The 18458-nt window shown below is 40.8% G+C and overlaps 3 protein-coding genes across 5 annotated transcripts in view; all 3 read left to right on the top strand.

Moving 5' to 3' along the window:
• Positions 1-4576: 4576 nt before the first annotated feature.
• LOC115756815 (ATP-dependent DNA helicase At3g02060, chloroplastic) overlaps positions 4577-18458 on the top strand; it is a 121485-nt gene continuing 107603 nt past the window's right edge. For 2 of the 3 annotated variants that reach the window (XM_048271966.1, XM_030696771.2), the window contains exon 1: positions 18313-18411. The gene's annotated coding sequence lies outside the window, so the exon portion shown is untranslated. Of the gene's footprint in view, positions 4583-18312; positions 18412-18458 lie in introns of those variants that run through there. The other variant, XM_048271967.1, reaches the window with a different exon arrangement.
• On the top strand, positions 10025-10834 carry LOC115756864 (ethylene-responsive transcription factor LEP). The gene has a single exon (XM_030696829.1). The coding sequence runs from the start codon at positions 10025-10027 to the stop codon at positions 10832-10834; it is 810 nt and encodes a 269-aa protein (XP_030552689.1).
• Positions 14357-15130, top strand: LOC115756865 (non-specific lipid transfer protein GPI-anchored 30). The gene is made up of 2 exons (XM_030696830.2): positions 14357-14771; positions 14876-15130. The coding sequence occupies exons 1-2, from the start codon at positions 14426-14428 to the stop codon at positions 14992-14994; spliced, it is 465 nt and encodes a 154-aa protein (XP_030552690.1). The 5' UTR covers positions 14357-14425; the 3' UTR covers positions 14995-15130.

The following is an 18458-nucleotide window of genomic DNA, read 5'->3' as shown; positions in this document are numbered from 1 at the left end:
GAAGAATTTACAATATGTGAGATTCTTCCTCATAAAAGATGGCAAGTGAAAAAGGCAAGATGACTGATGAATATCAGAACCAAACATGAAAAAGAATGAATGCATACCTTATTGTGGTCTCCCTCATATACCAATGAATTTCTGTGCATATCAGAGGCCATCGAATCTGTCATTAGTCTGAAAACCTGCTTAGTCATGTTTTTTTTCATTCCAACCATCTTTCCTGAAGCATAGATCCTCGAAATTCCAAGGTCTGCTGCCATTCTTCTCGCGTAAAGCTTCTTCAACAAAATCTCCATGGAACGAGGCTCTTTTCCGTATTGCCGACGCAAATTTTCTGTAAACTGCATCAAGCTCCATATGTCTTTCTCAGCAGCTTTCTCGGCTTCATCTATAATTTCAATGGGGTTCTCAAGATGATTTATGTACTCCGAAGGAAGATGGGGATTTATACTTATATAAATCTAGTAAAGGCCAGCACCGAACAAAAGTCAGACTATGAAAGTTAAGGCGATTTGACATGCCAGCCTATGAAAGTTCATTTTCAATCAATCAAAAGTTAAATCCCATTAAAACTAAAACTAGTGTGATTACTGAAGACTGTGATATACACATCAAACTTAAGTTTTGCTCAGATGCCAACACCATTTTCCATCAACCTTGTAAAATGTAGTGTTATCATTAAAAAAACAAAACAAAACTGGGCAGAATATGATGTGGAAAAGGGAGATAATACTGTGCTTTATACAGAAGAGAAGCTAGAGTGAGGGGTCTGCATCCTTCCGCAAGTTTGTTCACCTGAATGGGAGTGAATCTCGTCTGATGTGGACGTGGACTGATAAGGGGCCGCGTGAACTGTGTCAGTTTTGTGTGGCTGGAAATGAAGCTGAGGTGTATATATATATATATATATTACATCGTCCACCTTCCAAAAACAACAGAAGAAGATCAAGGAGTCAGCCAGCACCGATGTTTGTTGCCAAACCATTAACACAATCCAATTCCTTTGTCGGAACCGAAGAGTACATTGCACCTGTATGTTGGATCTCCACGCCTTTTTGGTTTTTAACTTTGTTCAAATCATTAAGTAATTGCATAAGCAGTTCTTTTACACACGAAAAGTCCTATTAATTATTCAGCATGCACTGTTTAATCATCCAATTAAGACTTCAGTTATACCTGAGTACAGTTGCTCTAACATTCACAAGTTGAACTCACTTTGTACTCTTCATTTGATAGGTCATGTTAGCGGTTGCATCGGTTTCTGATTGACTTACTTGTTTCACACATTCAGGCATCTTATTGTACGAGATGCTGTCTGGGGGGACGCCTTTTAGAGGAAAGAACAGGCAGAAGACATTTGCCAACATCTTGCACAAGGATCTAACATTCCCAAGTAGCATTCCAATATGAACTTCATCTGTATCAGACATTAAAGGAAAACATATTTCCTCCTGTTGATGGGCTTAGTGTTCTCTCAACATCATCCAATCTACTTCTTAACATGTTATGGATTTTCGTCTTCTTTGACCGAAAGATTCTTAGTGAAGTCTGACCATGCTTCCTTTGGACTTTCATAGCCATATTCCACCTAAATATTTTAATCCTTATTTACGTGAGACAACATAGAAAAGTCCTTGGAAGAGGTAACGTAGACCCTGGCGGATCATAATCCATAAAGGCCACGAGGCTATAGACATGGCTTATGCTGCTTATGCACTTGAATGATTCCAAATGGCCACGATGTCTAGGACCATGGAGGACTTGTGTCATGGTTCAATCCCAAGAGGTAAGGCCAAAGTGGCTCGAAACCGTTCACACTATGACGTCGGTAAATGGATTGGGGTTGGGGATTCTTATATTACGGGTAGGGGGTTTGATTCTTGCTCTCTTAGGAAAGGATGGAAAAAAAATAGATTTTACGGATATGATATCCAACTGTTGTTGGATCAACTCAATCTATGAGGATTTGGTCTTTGTACGGTTAGATTGAAATTGAGACCAACACTCTCAGGGCTTTTTTCCATACTATGGTAATTTTTTTTTTTTACCAATTTATGTATATTTTTAAAAAATTACCAATATAGGGCGTGTGCGCTTCTTCTTGGAGAGGCCTCCTCTAAGACGCGCATAAGATGTGCGCCTTTTTTTTTGCATCACATTATATTTTTCATTTTTACTTTTTTCATTTTATATTTATAATAACGTTTATTTTTAAATAACTTCATAAACATAACATTTTTTCTTTTTAAACTTTTTTTGTAATGTAATTATTAATAATTAATTTAAAATTTATGAAGACATATAATTAATAAATAATTTAATATTTATGTAATTAATTTTTTTAGTATGTGAATAATTAATAGATATAGATAAAATGGCTACAAAAATAAAAAGCAAAATGCATAAAATAAATTGGTAAGATACATAAAGATGAAATATCTAAATTAAAAGAAAGTGCAATAGTAGATAACAATCCATGAATTGAAAAAGAAAAATCCGACAAATAAATAGTATAATACTAGACCCGCTGAACGAGGGAGACAACCCATTTGCGGAACAGGAAGCCACGCAGGATCACCAGTGATACTTTTGGGTTGTGGATAATGTTGTCCTAGGAAGACCATATGAACTTGTTGACATAATTAATTGCTCCTCTCCATTCGTGTCGGATACCATTAAGCAATTTGGGTCTTCTTGAATTTTGCCTTCCACAATGACCGCACTACATAAAAGTAATAAAATGAAATGTGAGTAAATTGTGTATATGATACAACAACCACAATATTCAATCTTTGAGTAAGTTCCTGTAAAATTGTACTGGAAATCGAAATCCAAAAATTTACAATCGTGAAGTTCGATGTATGAAAAAAAATATAAATTTTTATGGATATCATATCCAATTGTTGTTGGATCAACTCAATCTATGAGGGATTTGGGTTTTGTGCGCTTAGATTAAGATTGAGACCAAATCTCTCATGCATTTATAGGGATGTCCGCCTTATTTGTATCATCTACGATTCAAGCGAGTTAGTCGACGAGCGGCTTAGCGTAAGGCAATCCAAAGCTTAAGTTGTCACACGGTCTTGATCTCAGGCATCGGACGTGTAAAGTAGCATTAGAGCCGAGATCAAGGAGTATATGAAGTGGTGTTCGGATGTCGCTATTGCTGCTCTTGTTGTGGTTCCGAGAAAAGGTCGTCCGAGAGAAGGAGAAACCGGTAAAGCCAAGAAGAGGGCCATTTCAATGGATGTCATGTTCGCGATCGAGGAAGGCTCACTAAAATGAAGGCAAGAGTAGTGGAGATGATGGACGGAATTGACGAGGCCAAAGAGAAGCTCCCCCGCGAATCACGAACCAATCCACGGCCTCCTTGCACTTGACAAATCCCTTGAAGCCAAGGTCAAGCTCCGAAAATGGAAGTCTTCGAGTTCAAAGAGGATAACTCTCGAAGTCAAAGCTTTGAAGTTGGAGGTTCAAGAGTTCAAGACCGAACTAGTCTTGTGCAAGACTAGTATTGCGATTGGTGCCTTGTTCAAGTGACACACGAGGTGGAGGTGCCAAACTCCTAGGAGTTCAAGAACAATGGGTCCGCTAGAAAGGTGGACAACTTCAATTGAAGCATGGAGCAATATTTTGGCGCCGTTGATAATCCAGACGAAATGGCCAAGGTAAGAAACGTCTCTATGTTCCTAACTAATAATGCCAAGCTTATGTGGCGTAATAGGTGTGATGAGGCCAAGCGACAATCACATCATCACATGGGTGAATTTTGTCAAAGAATTTTGGGATTACTTCTTTCCGAGTTCGCCTAAGCTCGTGGCAAGCTTCATCGCCTTGAACAAAAAAAGGACAGGAGTCTGTGAAGCAGTTCACTGAACTCAAGCTCCAAATTGGAGTTAGTGTTGTGCGATCAACTCGAGAAGATATGTGAACCCATATGCCCTATCCGAAAGTGAAGGACTTGCGGAACAACATGAATCGGTTGAACCAAAAGAGGATTTTAACTTGTAGAACAAATTGCGATTCGAGAGCTGCATTGTGGACAAACCAACAAGGAAAAAACCAGGCGACATAAGAGACAGAGGAACCGCCAACCTCCGAAGAAGCCCGATGGACCAAAAAAAGGATGCTACCGCGCAAGCGAAAGACTTTGAGTTGAGAGCGCCAGTAGAATGGGTGGAGGAGAATGTCACGGATCAATTTGAAAAGTCAAGGCCAAAGTGCCTTAGAACCATCCAATCAGTAGGATCTTCAAACTCTACTGTTAGATCAATGTCACTTGGATTGATCCCGAACACCGTTAGGTCAAATAGATATCCACTATCAGACCCCTCAGACTAGGATTGATATCGAAGTGGATCAACTCGATCTCATCCTGATAATTGTTGAGTCTTTGTACCGTTAGATCGAGATGGAGAGTCTAATGTATGAATAAGGATGCCATGCCCCTTATTTGTATCATCCAACACTTAGCAATACAAGTCATACTCTTCTAGAGCTTGTCTCTCTAAGACACTTTCTATCTCTACGATCCGAGCGAGTTAGTAAGCGAGCGATCAATCCTTGACAAAACACTTAGGTCAGGCAACCCAACGAATTAAAGGAAAACTAAATTGCCGCACTATCTCGATCTCAAGTGCCGGCCCGTGACGTGTGGCCGTATAGGTCGAAAGAGTATAAGCCCCTCGGAAGACTAGGGTTGAACAATGAAATGGTAAATGAGCATTTAGCTTGAGCTAGTGGTGCTGGCGACCCTTCTTCCAACAGGCGGTAGATGGCAATTCATGGCACTAACATCATCCAAATCACTAGTTAGGGCTTAAAGCCCGTCACTGTCTCAACTACATCCATGAGCGTAAGCAGAGGCTCGTATGGCCATTTTCGAGAAGTGTTATGTCATATGGTGGCGCTAAGAAAATCTTTATTAGTGAAAAATGTAAATCCAATGAAAAATAGAAGAATGGTCAATATTTCATAACATGGTGACTGCAATGTCTCTAGTATCGAATCATTCATTTAATTTAACCAACTGTCTAAATAGGATAGACAAACTTTTTCTCTTCTCCTCAGATTGACGGGCCATCTCGATTGGAAGACCCTCCATAAAAGATAATGTCGATCACAGTATATCGCATCGATTTAAATCTTCCTAGAAGCTCTTCTTAGATGATTGATATTTGAATCCTTGCTGTGCCACAAATTCTTGGCCCCGGTACAATAGATCCGATAACAATCTGGAATCCGTGATCCCAACATCAAACTTTGCATGGTCTCAATCTTTTGACGGCATACAAACGATGCAGTATTCATTAGAGAGCGTTCGGTATATCGTTACTTGCGGGGGAGCCGAAGACACTAACTGGTCCGAATAAGATTCCACTTAAGCAAGAGCGCTAACCAAGGCAAGAGCACAATTATTTGTTTATTAGCGTACTGAACGAAACCGAAGTCGCTGTCCGAGCGTGGATGCTCGGTCACAACATTGGTGCCACTAACCCAGTCATCATCATCACATCAGAATCTACCTTTTTTTTTTCCCTCTCTCTGGTTGTCCACGTCGAGTGCCATAGACATGTACGAGGAAAATCTGGAAAAAAGGTGTGCGCTTTCTACTTTGTTTGCATCTCCCACCGTGCACTTCGAGACAGACAATTTACCATTACCAACAAAAAAAATTAAAAAAAAGAGGATACAAAATAAGTTTTGGTCATACAACCTCATTTGGTCGCGGACCGACGACGAACACCTCCGTGCCCTACCTTAATTCCCGGAGCCATTAACATGTGCTTCAAGATTATCATCCAGAGGGGAAGAACACACTTAAAGCTGTCTTCTCGTAAAGCGTGTCTCCGACCAAGTCGTCACGTGCTCGTCTCGTCGTCTGCGGACATGCCCGCGGTTATCCTTCGCCGGTGGCTCTCTCCGATCGGGTGAGAAAGGGGTTCGAGCTCCTGAACCGAGAATGGGACGAGAGGGGATCGCATCGTGCTTGCGATTGGGCGGTGTCCTCGTCAAATTTTTCAGGCGAAGGAATGATTCTCGTGCGAGCAAAAACAAGATCCGGTGTTAGGTTTGAAGTGGGCGGGCTCGAGAATCCCACCACCCAACGTGGTCCTTTTCAACAGATTCTCAAACCCTAACCCTAATATCATACTAACAATTAAGTTGAATAAATTAAAATGGGTGGCACTGCCCTTATTCTTCACTTTGGGTAGACCAGGAGATGGAGGACCACGCTTTGCTTGCATGTGGAGACAAAGCAAATTCAACCGTGAACGAGCCCCACAACATAGCTTCATGTTCCAAGGGTCTCTTGTCTCCCGCAGATGCCTTTGTCTTCTCGCATGGCTTGTTCGTGTATTGTACCTAAAGCGGTTTCTTGAGTTCTAATTTACTGTATTTAGCCTAGTGGAAACTTAGTTCTCTTCGAGGAGAACGACTATTGAGCATTAAGGGTGTAAAGTACATTTGCTTCCAATAAATTTTGTAGATGCAAAGGGTACTTATTGAAAGTTTCACAGTAGTATCGAAAGGTGTCACTCTAGTTGAACTTATCACGGAATATATAGAAAGTCGACATTCGACGAGCTTATTTATCATCAATTTGACAAAAAAGGGTATTTTTAGATGTCGCTCTTCCGATAGTACGTGAAAGAGTTTTCAGACCGGCGATCAACTCGACTACCGTGGAAAACATCAATTTTGAACAGACATAACATCTTCCGAGTTCTTCTGAGTATAACCTCTTCTCTCTCTCCGATTTGATAGCTAGTATTAGAGGAACCATTGTTGCACATGCAAGAAACTCCTTAGAATCAAATTGACTGAAATGCACTTTTTTGAAAAAGGGGAAAAAAAAAATCATCTTGGTCGACGCCCACATGACCGTCATCGAAGAAGACAAGCGTCTCAATAATCGCATCGTTTCGTCCAAATCCCCAGAAGGAACTTTCATTCATCTCTCTCTTCACATCGTTTCGGGCGTCGCTAATGTGGGAAATCAGCATCACTAATCTCTTTTTTTTTAGTGCTCTCGACCTATTTTCCGCATAGGGTGACACAAAATCCCAAGGCTAAGTAACATGTCATCCTCACTCAATCCTTCCCTTGGAGACACGAAAATTCCCCCACCTTTAAAGTGTTTCTTTTGCCCCGCACATGGTGCAGTTATAATAGAATCTGGAGCTTTTTCGGAGGAGAAGAGTTTCAAAAAAGTCCGCAAATGTGTTGATATTAATTCAGTTCCGAAACTTTTTAATTTGGCCAATACATTCCTAAACCTTTTTTCGCATTAATACTAGTTCAATCCATCTTGTCAATTTAGATAGGAAACTACTGACGTAGACATTGATCTCCCCACGTGGGATTGTCGGCGCTAACATGGACATTTTTGTTTTATAATTTCAATTTTTTGAATTTTTTTTTTGTTTTGTTTTGATGTGGAGACCGGGTTGATTTAATCAATTTTCACTAATCAGTAGAGAAAGCGACATTCGGTCAAAGCTCTCTTAATTTCTGATTGTTGGCTATCGATAATGTCTTGTCAAAGTGGTAGTGGCTAGTCATTTGTTTTCTTCAAGAAAGGCCCGCCTATGCTTGTTTCTTTACACATGCATCCCAACACGGCCTCCTTGACTGAAAACCCCTTCTATTTCGCAACATGCGCCGAATATAAACAAAAAGAAAAAGGAAAGGAAAGTCTCAAACTTCTAAAATAAAATTAAATTATAAAATTCAAAGGCGTCAAATTATTAAGAAAACCAACACAAAAAAAAAAAAATAAAACAATGCAAGGTTTTGGGTACAAGTACAATGGAGAAGTTCGTGGAACTTATCATTGATAAATGGATTGTCCGAAATCGGTTGCACATGGCTGAGCAATAATTTACTCAAGGACCCTACTTAAGGACTATATTTAAGTAACAAGATAAATCAATTCAATAAGAAATTAGGACCTTCTTGAATATCTTTGTTATAAGTTTCATTAATCTTTCTATATACAGAGGTTAAGTATACTATTCATAAACAACCTCCTTTGGCAACTGCTTATGTGCAGAAAATGATTGATGGGCAGTTTGGATACTGTTGGACATGGAAATAGGATTAAGAATTGAGTAAAACAAGTGTAAATTCATCATTAGAGAACTCTTTCTGATGATGCTACAGTTCCTTTCTGCATCTTCCTTTTGTGTAGGGCATGTGGGGACTATTGTAAGCAATGTTATCCTAATGATAGACCCTCATGATCTCTCGACTCGATTCCCCCTTAAAAAAATAGATTTCTAGCAATTAGACGAGATTAATTCAACTCCCATCAACGGGTCACCCCTTAATGATGAACTCAATCAACAAGTCAATTAGAAAAAATCAGAATCTGAACCTAAGTGCATTGCAGTTATGCATACATTTGGTAATCTCTCCACCGACCAGGATAAAAGACCATTTTACTCATGCTAGACCCTCCACTATCTATGGGTGAGCATTGTTCTCAATAGAACTGGAAATCGGTGAATCGAACTGGTAAAAGTAGGGTAGGTTCTAGAGGTGGAACACGGAATTTAGAACAGGTTTTTGTGCTTTTCTTGTTTATGTTTTTGCGTGTTCCTGCGGTATTCCATGACGTGCAATGATGAATGTGCAATTTGGAACCGTTAGTCCGAGCTTTCATTTCCAGCGATATCATGATTAAGACTTTGACTTTATTAATATTTCATAAAAGTCAATGGATTATAAAAGCAAATTATAATCATTGGATGTGATAATTCATTACAATCATTCAATTAAAAATACATGTAGAACCCGAGTAGATCTTGAAATTGACCTTGAAAGCTATAATATGGTAAGTTCCAGGTTATAGAGTATGTATGGTAGGTTTCATGTTCCAAAAAATGAGGAATTGATTCCGACGAGCTTCACTTGGAACCTAAATTCGCTCGCCCCTAGTTGTGCACTCAAGGAGTTCTCAATGTGATGTACAAACTTCTTAGAAGATGGAATTGGGCCTGATTGGTACAATGATGGTGGTAAAGGAGCTTCCTTTTCATATGAACTGACCATTGAAAGTAAAGGATGGATTGATCTTCGATTGAGAGCTTTGTGTAAGATCTTGTCATGATTAGATCCTCATTCGCACCTTCTTCCATGATTTGAGAGCTCACATGTAAGGAGGTTTGGACTGTTCAGGGTACTCAAAGTATACATTTCAATTGAAGAGAAAGAGAAAAAAAATATATTTTGATAGTTTGCTTAAGTTAGTGCCGGATTGGCGAATAATGATTGAGCAGAGAGTATCTAAGAGAACATGCTTATTGTGGTCATCAAGCTCTCCCCCAATCATGCCAATCAACTTCTTTTGCAAGATCTTCATCATCTAAAACTCGATAGGATTTTCATAATCCATCATAAAAAAGAAAAGAAGAAAAACTAGGAGGCGCCTCTATCTTTTCTGATAGGTGCCAATCGTAAGCGACTCAAATTCTTCATCTCCATTTTCACTATTCGAATAGAAAATGAAAGATTTTTTTTATAAAAAAATTGATCTTGTATGGAACAAAATTGAAAAAGGAAATGGTGTTTCATTAAGAAGAAAATTTATGAACGGATGACTATGTTATGCGTTAATATGTTTGTAAATGTATGTTGAGCAAGAGGGAGCGACCGTAAACGTTTAGTCAAATCATCCTTTTTTAAATAATTGGTTCATGTGACACTAAACTCAAGAGATTGTATGCAATTGGGAAATGATGGTTTTGAATTGAAAAAAAAAATAGGGTTCAACCTTGTGCCATGACGCATGGGGCCCGGTCGCAAAGGCCGAAGGACACAAAGGGGAATTCCAAAATTCCAAGGGCAAAACTGGTAAATCACCAGAGAGTCTCGTCCTTTACTTAAACCCCAACACATGCAACTGCCGAAGAGCAAGTCCACGGTCCTAGAAAATAACTGTCGGTCTCGATCGGTTCTCATTCTCTGGTCTCACTCTCCTCTCCTTCACTGAACCACACCATACATCGACGCCATCATGAGCTCACCGTCCTCCTCCAAAGGCAAGAAGAAGCAGCCACAGGCTGGGGAGAGCTCCGCTGCGGGCAGCGGGCGGTTCCTGGGTGTCCGGCGGCGCCCCTGGGGCCGGTACGCGGCCGAGATAAGGGACCCCTCGACCAAGGAGCGGCACTGGCTCGGCACCTTCGACACGGCCGAGGAAGCAGCCCTGGCCTACGACCGGGCCGCCCGCTCGATGCGCGGCTCGCGCGCCCGCACCAACTTCGTGTACTCCGACATGCCCGCCGGCTCCTCCGTGACCTCCATCCTCTCCCCCGACGAGCCCCAGCAGCAGAACTTCTCCCCCATGTTTGCCAACTCGGCGCCCCGCCCCGGCCCGACCCCGCAGCTGGGCCCGGCCACCGAATGCCACTACTCGTCGGGCGGGTACCCCGAGAACGCCTGGTCAGCTTCCGCGTACTACAGCCAACATGCTGAGGCCACCCCCTACGGCAGCAGCGAAGCCTATTCTCAAAGCCACTATGACAATGTGGAGCTCCCTCCCCTGCCTTCCGACCTGTCGGGCTACTCAGGCTCCTCGGTCTCGGAAACCTCGAACTACGGCTACGGAGACACGGATCAGGGGACCTGGGGCGACGGCAGCAACAGCTCCGCGGATTTCCACGACCCCGCCGCGGCATCCAGCGGGCTTAGCTCGGGAGGGAACGGACCGTACTTCGGCTTTGAAGCCACGGAGGAGTACGTGCACAGCCCGCTCTTTAGCAGGATGCCGCCGGTTTCTGACTCCGTCCCGGATAGTTTCAACTTGGGCGGCTCTTATTTCTTCTGATGGACGGAGGGAGTACTGAGTTGAGCTCAAAACCAGAGTACACTGGACGTTTCCGTTCGAATTTCGGGTCTGGGCAATTTTTTTTTTTTTTCCTGTGTTTCGGAATTGTTATGGTTTTTTTTTTTTTTTTTGGGGGGGGTTTTGTTCTTTTTTGGGCGGGACAAAGAGGGATGAGTTGCTTTGTATGGCATGTGTTGGGGTTGGTGAGACGCATGTTATGGGGGGTGACTTTTGTTGGTTATTAGTCCCCTTGTCCTTGTCGACCTTGGAGCAGTTTGAGCTCAATCTTTACTTCTCATTTCATGGATGGCACTTTCTTTTGATTATAATTTTCATGATCTAATGTCACCGCTATATATTGATATGATGATATCGACACATCCGACTTTAAACCGACCAACTAATATCTATATCGCTTTATGTGCCCGAGACTTTTCTTTTTAGGATGTGAAAGTCAATTGATATTATAATAGCGGAACCGGACTATTATGATTCGATCAATTTGACCCACGTCAAATAACACAAGTTGGATTGTCACCGGTACGCATTGATATGATGATATCGACACATCCGACCTTGAACCGATCCGCGAATATCTACATCCGCCTATGCGCCCCAGACTTTTCCTTTTGGGACATGAAAGTTTAACTGGTATTATAATCTCGAAACCCGACTATTATGTTTCGTTCGATCAATTTTGATCCAAGTCAAATAACCCAAGTTGGATTTTTCCCCTTTAATTCCCCAAGGTCGTCGAGGCCACTCAAAATCTTCCACATTGATTGGTAAGGAGGGTCGATTTGAAGATAAAAGGACAAAATTTGAACTTTCTCCTACTGAAAAAAAATGCTTTCTCCTCGCCTAATCGGAGGTTTTGGTCGAAATTTTATAGTGTACTACTGGGAAAGAAAATTATTGTGAAATCAATAAAGCAGTTAGACACCGAATAGAAAATTTGCAGGTTGACCCATAAATTTTCAGTGTAATTTCATGTTGGTCTTTCGAATTTGATTCGTTGAGGGATCGAACTTATAATTTGGCGGTGCTAGTGTCCGGTCCAGTTTGAGTCAAATATGGCGTAGCCACGAACGAGGGACCCACGGACCGCCCAAACGCCGGCCACCGCCGTTCTCAACCGAAACGGACGGCTCAGAGAGAGAGAGAGAGAGAGAGGCGGCGCCCACAATCTGCTCGCAATGGGGGAGATAAAACAGGCCTGCATTTTCCGAGCGAGTCTCGAGCCGATAGAAGAAGCAAAAAGCAGCGACAGCTTCTTCCTGATTCCTCCGAGGAGGTTCGATCGGTGCGGCATGCCCTCGGCGGTCAACTGTGAGCTGTTCCTCTTCCACTTTGCAGCGTGTGCATGCGTTTTCTTGTCCAGTTCAATTCGTGTTTGCACGGGACGCGAGAAAATGGGTGGTTGGTCTTCAAATTCTGGAACTGGATGCTTAAGCCGGGTCCGAACGTTAGGTGATTCTGTAGTTCGAAGCGAATGGAATTCCTGCTTTTGTTGGAAGATCACTTGATGTGTTGCCTGCGGAGGGTTGAATGATTTAGAGAATGTTGGCTATGCATATGTTCTGCGGCTTGTTCAAAATAATCGAATTATCGGTGTACTAGGATCTCTGTCTGCTTCTTCGTGTTGTCGGTTTCCATCATAGTTTCTACAAGACACGGTTTAGTCGGCGGCGGATGCTATCTTCACTGTCTCTGCATTCTTTTGCAGTTTCTTAGGGAGGTGAGAAGTAACATGAGAATCTTGAACGTTGATCAGGCATCGCCGAGTTGTTTCTTGGGATGTCCGGGTTGCAGCGTCACGGAACCGGGCCCCGTTGACTCACCCGCCTCAGGACGAGCAGAAGTCATGTCATGCCCGAAGCCATTTCGTCCCGGGACTTCTCGTGGGGTCGATTATGTTGATAGGTACTGTTGCAAGTATAAACTGACATGCCCTACCATATAACTGAACTTTATATAGAATAGAACCTTTCGCCGGTTATGATTGGGGCACTTGCATGTCTCTTGTGGACTACCGGCTTTACACATCTCTGTTTTCTCCGTCGGAATACGTCGGAATGGTCATTTCCTCTAGATTTTGAGCTAAGCAGAGGTGGGAAGGCAGCGAGCTCTGCCCTAATGGAAAAGTTCTATTGCCAGTCTTTGCCTGAGAAAATAAATTATGCCATCGACTTTAGTCTTGTTTTTGCAGAAATTGGCCCAGACAGGAAGGTGTTTTGACTTCTGACTTTCTTGATATGTTTCCTGCAGAGGTGTCCGTTTGCTAAATGTTCGGTTATTATGGTTAATACAGTTAAAACGGAATAACCGAACCCTTTTCCTTATTGACAGTTCACCCTGTCTTCCCTCTCCATATGGCCAGGCGACAAGGAAGGTGTTCCTGATGTTCCTGGATGTGACCGAGGCTTCCTGAGCTGGTCAGCTCCTCGGCGCACAGACAACCCATTGGTGCATGATGCGCTCTTCATTAGCCAAACCTTGGCTCATCCTTCCTGCTCATCCCCTGGAGCAAACCGCCAGTGACATGAGAGTTGAGGATCCTTCTCAAAGGTCGAGGGTCTCGATCGCACATGGCATTTTAGGTCATCCTTGGATGCAGGAAAAAGCCGAGTCAGTGGAGTGCCTACGTTCAGTCAGTCATCTGTTTCTGATTGTGCTGTTATAGTGTCCTCCCCCTGTACATCAATCTCTGCTTTACAAAAAAAAAGGATTTGCAACTTCTGGATTTGTTAAAGAGTTGAAAATTTGCCATCTGTAATAATGTAATCACAGCGCGCTTTGGTTTTTAAACCACATCGAAGACAGTTGCTTCTGATGTCTTATGAGTTTCTTCCAAGGACCCCTGAACACCGTCTAATACGATACCGACTTCACTGTGATGTTACGCTCTCGGCACTGGATTTGGCTTCGAGGGTTTCCTCCAGCTGCTACTCTGGCTCCTAGCTTTTGTTCCAATGCCTTTCTGGTAGAAGCCAACTAAAAGCTCTCCTAAGAAGAAAACTGGAAGCTTTGCAATTGAACTAAATATGGGGAAACAGTGAAGGGTCACCATCTCTAAGTTACAACAGTATGGTTCGACCATATCCATACCTTAAGGTTGTGAAATTGTGATCTATCATATCAGTCCCTGGAAATTGGAAGATGTTGCTTTGGACTGATTGAAAGGCTGTACCTCTCTCTATACGGAGGTGATAACGAACTGAAAAAAATAGTTGTTTCGGAACACTACAGAATCGATAAGAGGGTCCGGCGAGAGAGAGAGGTTAAGCTCAGTAGTACATTGTTTCTTCTTCTTCAGGCGATCTTGGCGGCATAGGTTTAGTTTTTAAATTTGAGAAAAAGGTTGGAGATTATGCAGTTTCCTTCTAAACAAGAAATTTCTTAATCCATGGTAGTAGCTTCACCTGTCCAACGGCCATAACCGTGTGACGACCTTTCCTCCTTCACAAGCCTGCCACCGACTATGTGATGCCAGTCAGCCTCTTAACTTCCCCCAAAAGTTTGATCACCAACCTCTCTCTCTCTCTCTCTCTCGGCACATACTTTTAAATAGCTGTGCTTAGGAGGAGTTGAATGGGCTCATTCACTGAAAAGATGGAGAGAAGGAACATACGGGCAGGGCTCGAGACGGCGGCACTGGTGCTCGCCGCACTTTTGGTCGTAGATGCGCAGGCACAAGACACGTCCTGCCTGAGTCAGTTAGCTCCTTGCCTGAACTACCTCAACGGGACTCGCGACCCGCCGAGCGCTTGCTGCGACCCTCTGAAATCCGTGATAAGCTCGGACCCTGGATGCCTGTGCAGCTTGATCAGCAACCAGGGAGCTGCCCAGGCCGAGCAGGCCGGCATCAATGTGACCGAGGCTCAGCGGCTGCCCGGTCGGTGCGGGCAAAACGTCAATCCCATCGCTTGCCTATCAGGTCAGCATCACAATTTTTCGGTCTCAGTTGTAATTTTTAGTCCTATCGATTTCACATGTGAACATGCCTCAAGTTTTGGGCTTTCTATTTGTGCTATCTTTCAGGTTCTCCCAGTTCCGGGAATTCAGATGAAAATGCGGCCGGTCTCTTTCCGGGTTCGTCTTTGAGGACGCCGATGGCGATCATAGCTCTGTCGGTGGCTGCTCGGATTCTGTGGGATTAGAACAGTCTGGTTTCCTTCGTCATGCTTCGACTGACTGATCTGAGTCTGTACTATGGTTTTTGCTTTCAATTTTTCCATTCTTGAAGTAAATTGTCTTGGTTTCACAGGCTGTGAATTTGAAAGAATTGCATGTTGAAGATGGTGTCCTAGTAAGTTTCGGTTGGCATTGGCAAGTGTTAAAAACACTGTTTATAAAAAAAAAAAAAAAAAGAAGGGAAAAGCAATAAAAAATCCTAAACTATGATCACCGCAACACATTTACCCTTTTTGTGATACAAAAAACTCTAGACTTGTATTCATGTGGCACATTTAATCCAAATTTTTCCCGTGACACCAAAAATCCCCAATTAATCCTTGGAAATTGGGTCACGTGAACTGCAGGTTTTGATTTTTCGTGTCACAGAAAAATAACCTGAGGTAAATGTATCGCACCGTAAAAACTTGGGATTTTTTTGTGTCACAAAAAAGGCACTGGAGTAAATGTGTCGCAAGAGTACAAGTTTATGATTTTTTGTGTCACAAAAAAAAAAAGTTTGGGATAATCATGTCGTAGTGTATATAATTTTAGATTTTTCGTGATTCTTTCCCTGAAAAGAATGATCGGCGACTTATTTTCTAAGCAATAACTTATCAAGATATTTATGAGATTACCAACTTTTTTTAATAGATTGCAAATTAACAATTTCTATCCTTAACTTGACAACTATTATTGGTATAACTTATCAACACTTCAAAAGTACTGACTCTCATATGAAACTATCAACTTAAACTAGAGTTATTTGCTGATTTGTGATATTAGAGTATGACTACTTTTGGATGATCAATTCTCATTTGAGTTTGGCCAAAAAAATTTTCATTTGAGTTACTTATATAGTTATTTTTTCAGTTGCCAATTTCTTTATTGATAACCGGTTTTTATTTACACTGGTTAGCAATCCTTTATTATTGTCAATTTAGTCACTACTCACTAAACTATCTCTCATTAGATCACTGCAAAATAGTGAATTACCAATTATCATTTGACTTACTTACAGGTACTTATTTTGTTTTTTAAGGATTCTAATCATGTACGCTGCCAATGTAAAAAGTTTCCTACGCATCACCCTTGGATAGGTGACACGTGTACTGTGGATGAATGCACTTACACGACTATCTTCAAGTAGACATCATACATCCAATGGTGAATGTAAAAAGAGGTTATTTACATTGGTAGTGGACCTCATAAAATCTCTTTTTAAATTGGGTTAGTACCGACAAAAATTACAAATTGATATATCTATGACAAACTTACTCTAGACTATTTTTTTTTTACCACGAAAAATCCCAAACTAGTACACCGGTAACAAATTCACCTCAAAATATTTTTTTGATTATCAAAAATCCTAAACTGGTACATCTATTATAAATTTACCATAAACTAAATTTTTTACCACAAAAAATCCCAAATTGATATACTCGTGACAAATTTACCCTCCGTTAAATTGGATTAATACCACGAAAAATCCAAACTTGATATACTTGTGATAAACATATGGTAAAAACCCCAAAATGGTATACCCATAAACTGCTACGTGCTATCTAACTCAACAATTTGACGCTTAAAATTTAAGAAAAACTAACATAAGGTAAATTTGTCACATGTGTTCCGGTTTGGGGTAAATTGTTACAAATGTATCGATTTGGGATTTTTCATGGCCAAAAGAACAATCTGGGATAAATTTGTCACATGTGTATCGATTTGGGATTTTTCGAAGTATTAACCCTTTTTAATTTGCCAATTTTCTTTTTGTTAAAGGCTTTTAGTTAAATCACTTAGCAATCCCTTAAATCAATCAATTTTCTAACCTTATTAAGAGTGACGTACAAATTTTCTTTAATTAAATTACCAACTGACTTTAAATTACCAACTTTTATTTGAGTTATTTATTGAGTTTTTTTTTAATTACCGACTTTTTTTACCTTTGACGAATTTTTACTTACCTTTCTTAATCATGATTTGCCAACTCCCATATCAAAATATTAACTTAATTTAAGCGATTGATCAATTTTTTCTATTAAACTATTCACCAGTTCTGGTTACCAACTAAATGTACATTTGACTTTTTTATTTACCAACTTTCATGTTAGGTTACTCAATTGGGAAAGAAATTGATAACTCACCAAATAAAGGTTGGTGATTGCATAGATAGTTGGTAAATTTAACAAAAGATTGATAAATAATGGGAGAAGCTTTCTTTTGTCTGAAACAAGAGAAGTAGGTGACATTAAAAGAATCAGACAAACAAAATTTGCTAACTAACTAAAACAGTAGTTACTGACTGACTCAAAATTAATTAGTAGTTAATTGTACAAATGGTTGCTAAGTAAGGCAAATAAAAAATTGTAAATAAATAAATGTTAGTAAACAATTCAAATGAGAGCCACTAACTCGAAACTACTCATAACTTAATAAAAGAAAATAGTCAACAACTTCTTTGGTTTTCAAAATTAAAAATGCAGAAAAAAAATCACGAATAAGTGAAAAAAATGGTGGTATGGAGAAGGGGTGAATTCTCGATTTAATTCAGGAACCGAACCAAATCGATCGGTTGAAGGGAGAATCAATCCAATTCCCGATTCCGAAAACCTAGGGTCGTTCGATTTATGTTTTCAAGGCTAGAACCAGGAGGGGTGAATCGGTCATTTAGAAAGGGAAAAAACACTTAAGTGCACATGAAGAATTGAGCCATAGTCTTCGACATGGACAAGTAATAATACAACCACTCGATCAACATATATTTTTGTAGCAAAATGTTGCAACTTTATTCCAAATAAGGGTTTGAAGTAAACCTTATAATAAATGTCTAAAGTGCTCTTATTGTTTTAGAAATGGACCCAACCAAGGGTTGTCCTCAACTTATCTTGCCCTCACAGGTGGTCGGCCACCGGTGAAGGAAGGGAAAAAAAAAGAATAAAAAGAAAAGAAGAAAGAAAAAAAGGGCAAAAACTAAATAACCAAATGGCCCTTGATCAAACTATTTTTTTTTAATAATGAAAGTATTTCAAGTTTTTATTTGAAAAAATGATGGCATTTTATATTATTATTTGAAATTTTCCTTATATTTTACTATAGAATTTCATTTGGTTGGATAAAATAAAAGTTGGACCGTCCGATCTAGAATCGGCCTTTTCAAAATCCGTCGATTCGGTTCACGATTTTAAGGTTTTGGAATCAGGAATTACGGGATCGGTCCAGTCTTGGGCCGAGAATCGACCACTATTGTGGAGTGGGATTAGTAATCTAGTACCCCCGCACCGCACGTGTTGAGCGAGTGTCCTTTAACCGCGAAAGCTAAGCTCAAAGCAAACAAATATCCACTCCGGCAACGTATCTTCCTCCACATAAACTCCCCGCTCGACTCCACAGAAGAAATATCGGATTTAAAAAAAAAACCACAAAAATGGATGATAATTTCGTGACTGGA

Source organism: Rhodamnia argentea, chromosome 11, assembly GCF_020921035.1.
Source record: "Rhodamnia argentea isolate NSW1041297 chromosome 11, ASM2092103v1, whole genome shotgun sequence".
In the NCBI taxonomy this organism is placed as follows: Eukaryota; Viridiplantae; Streptophyta; class Magnoliopsida; order Myrtales; family Myrtaceae; genus Rhodamnia; species Rhodamnia argentea.
This window is presented reverse-complemented; position numbering and strand designations above follow the sequence as displayed.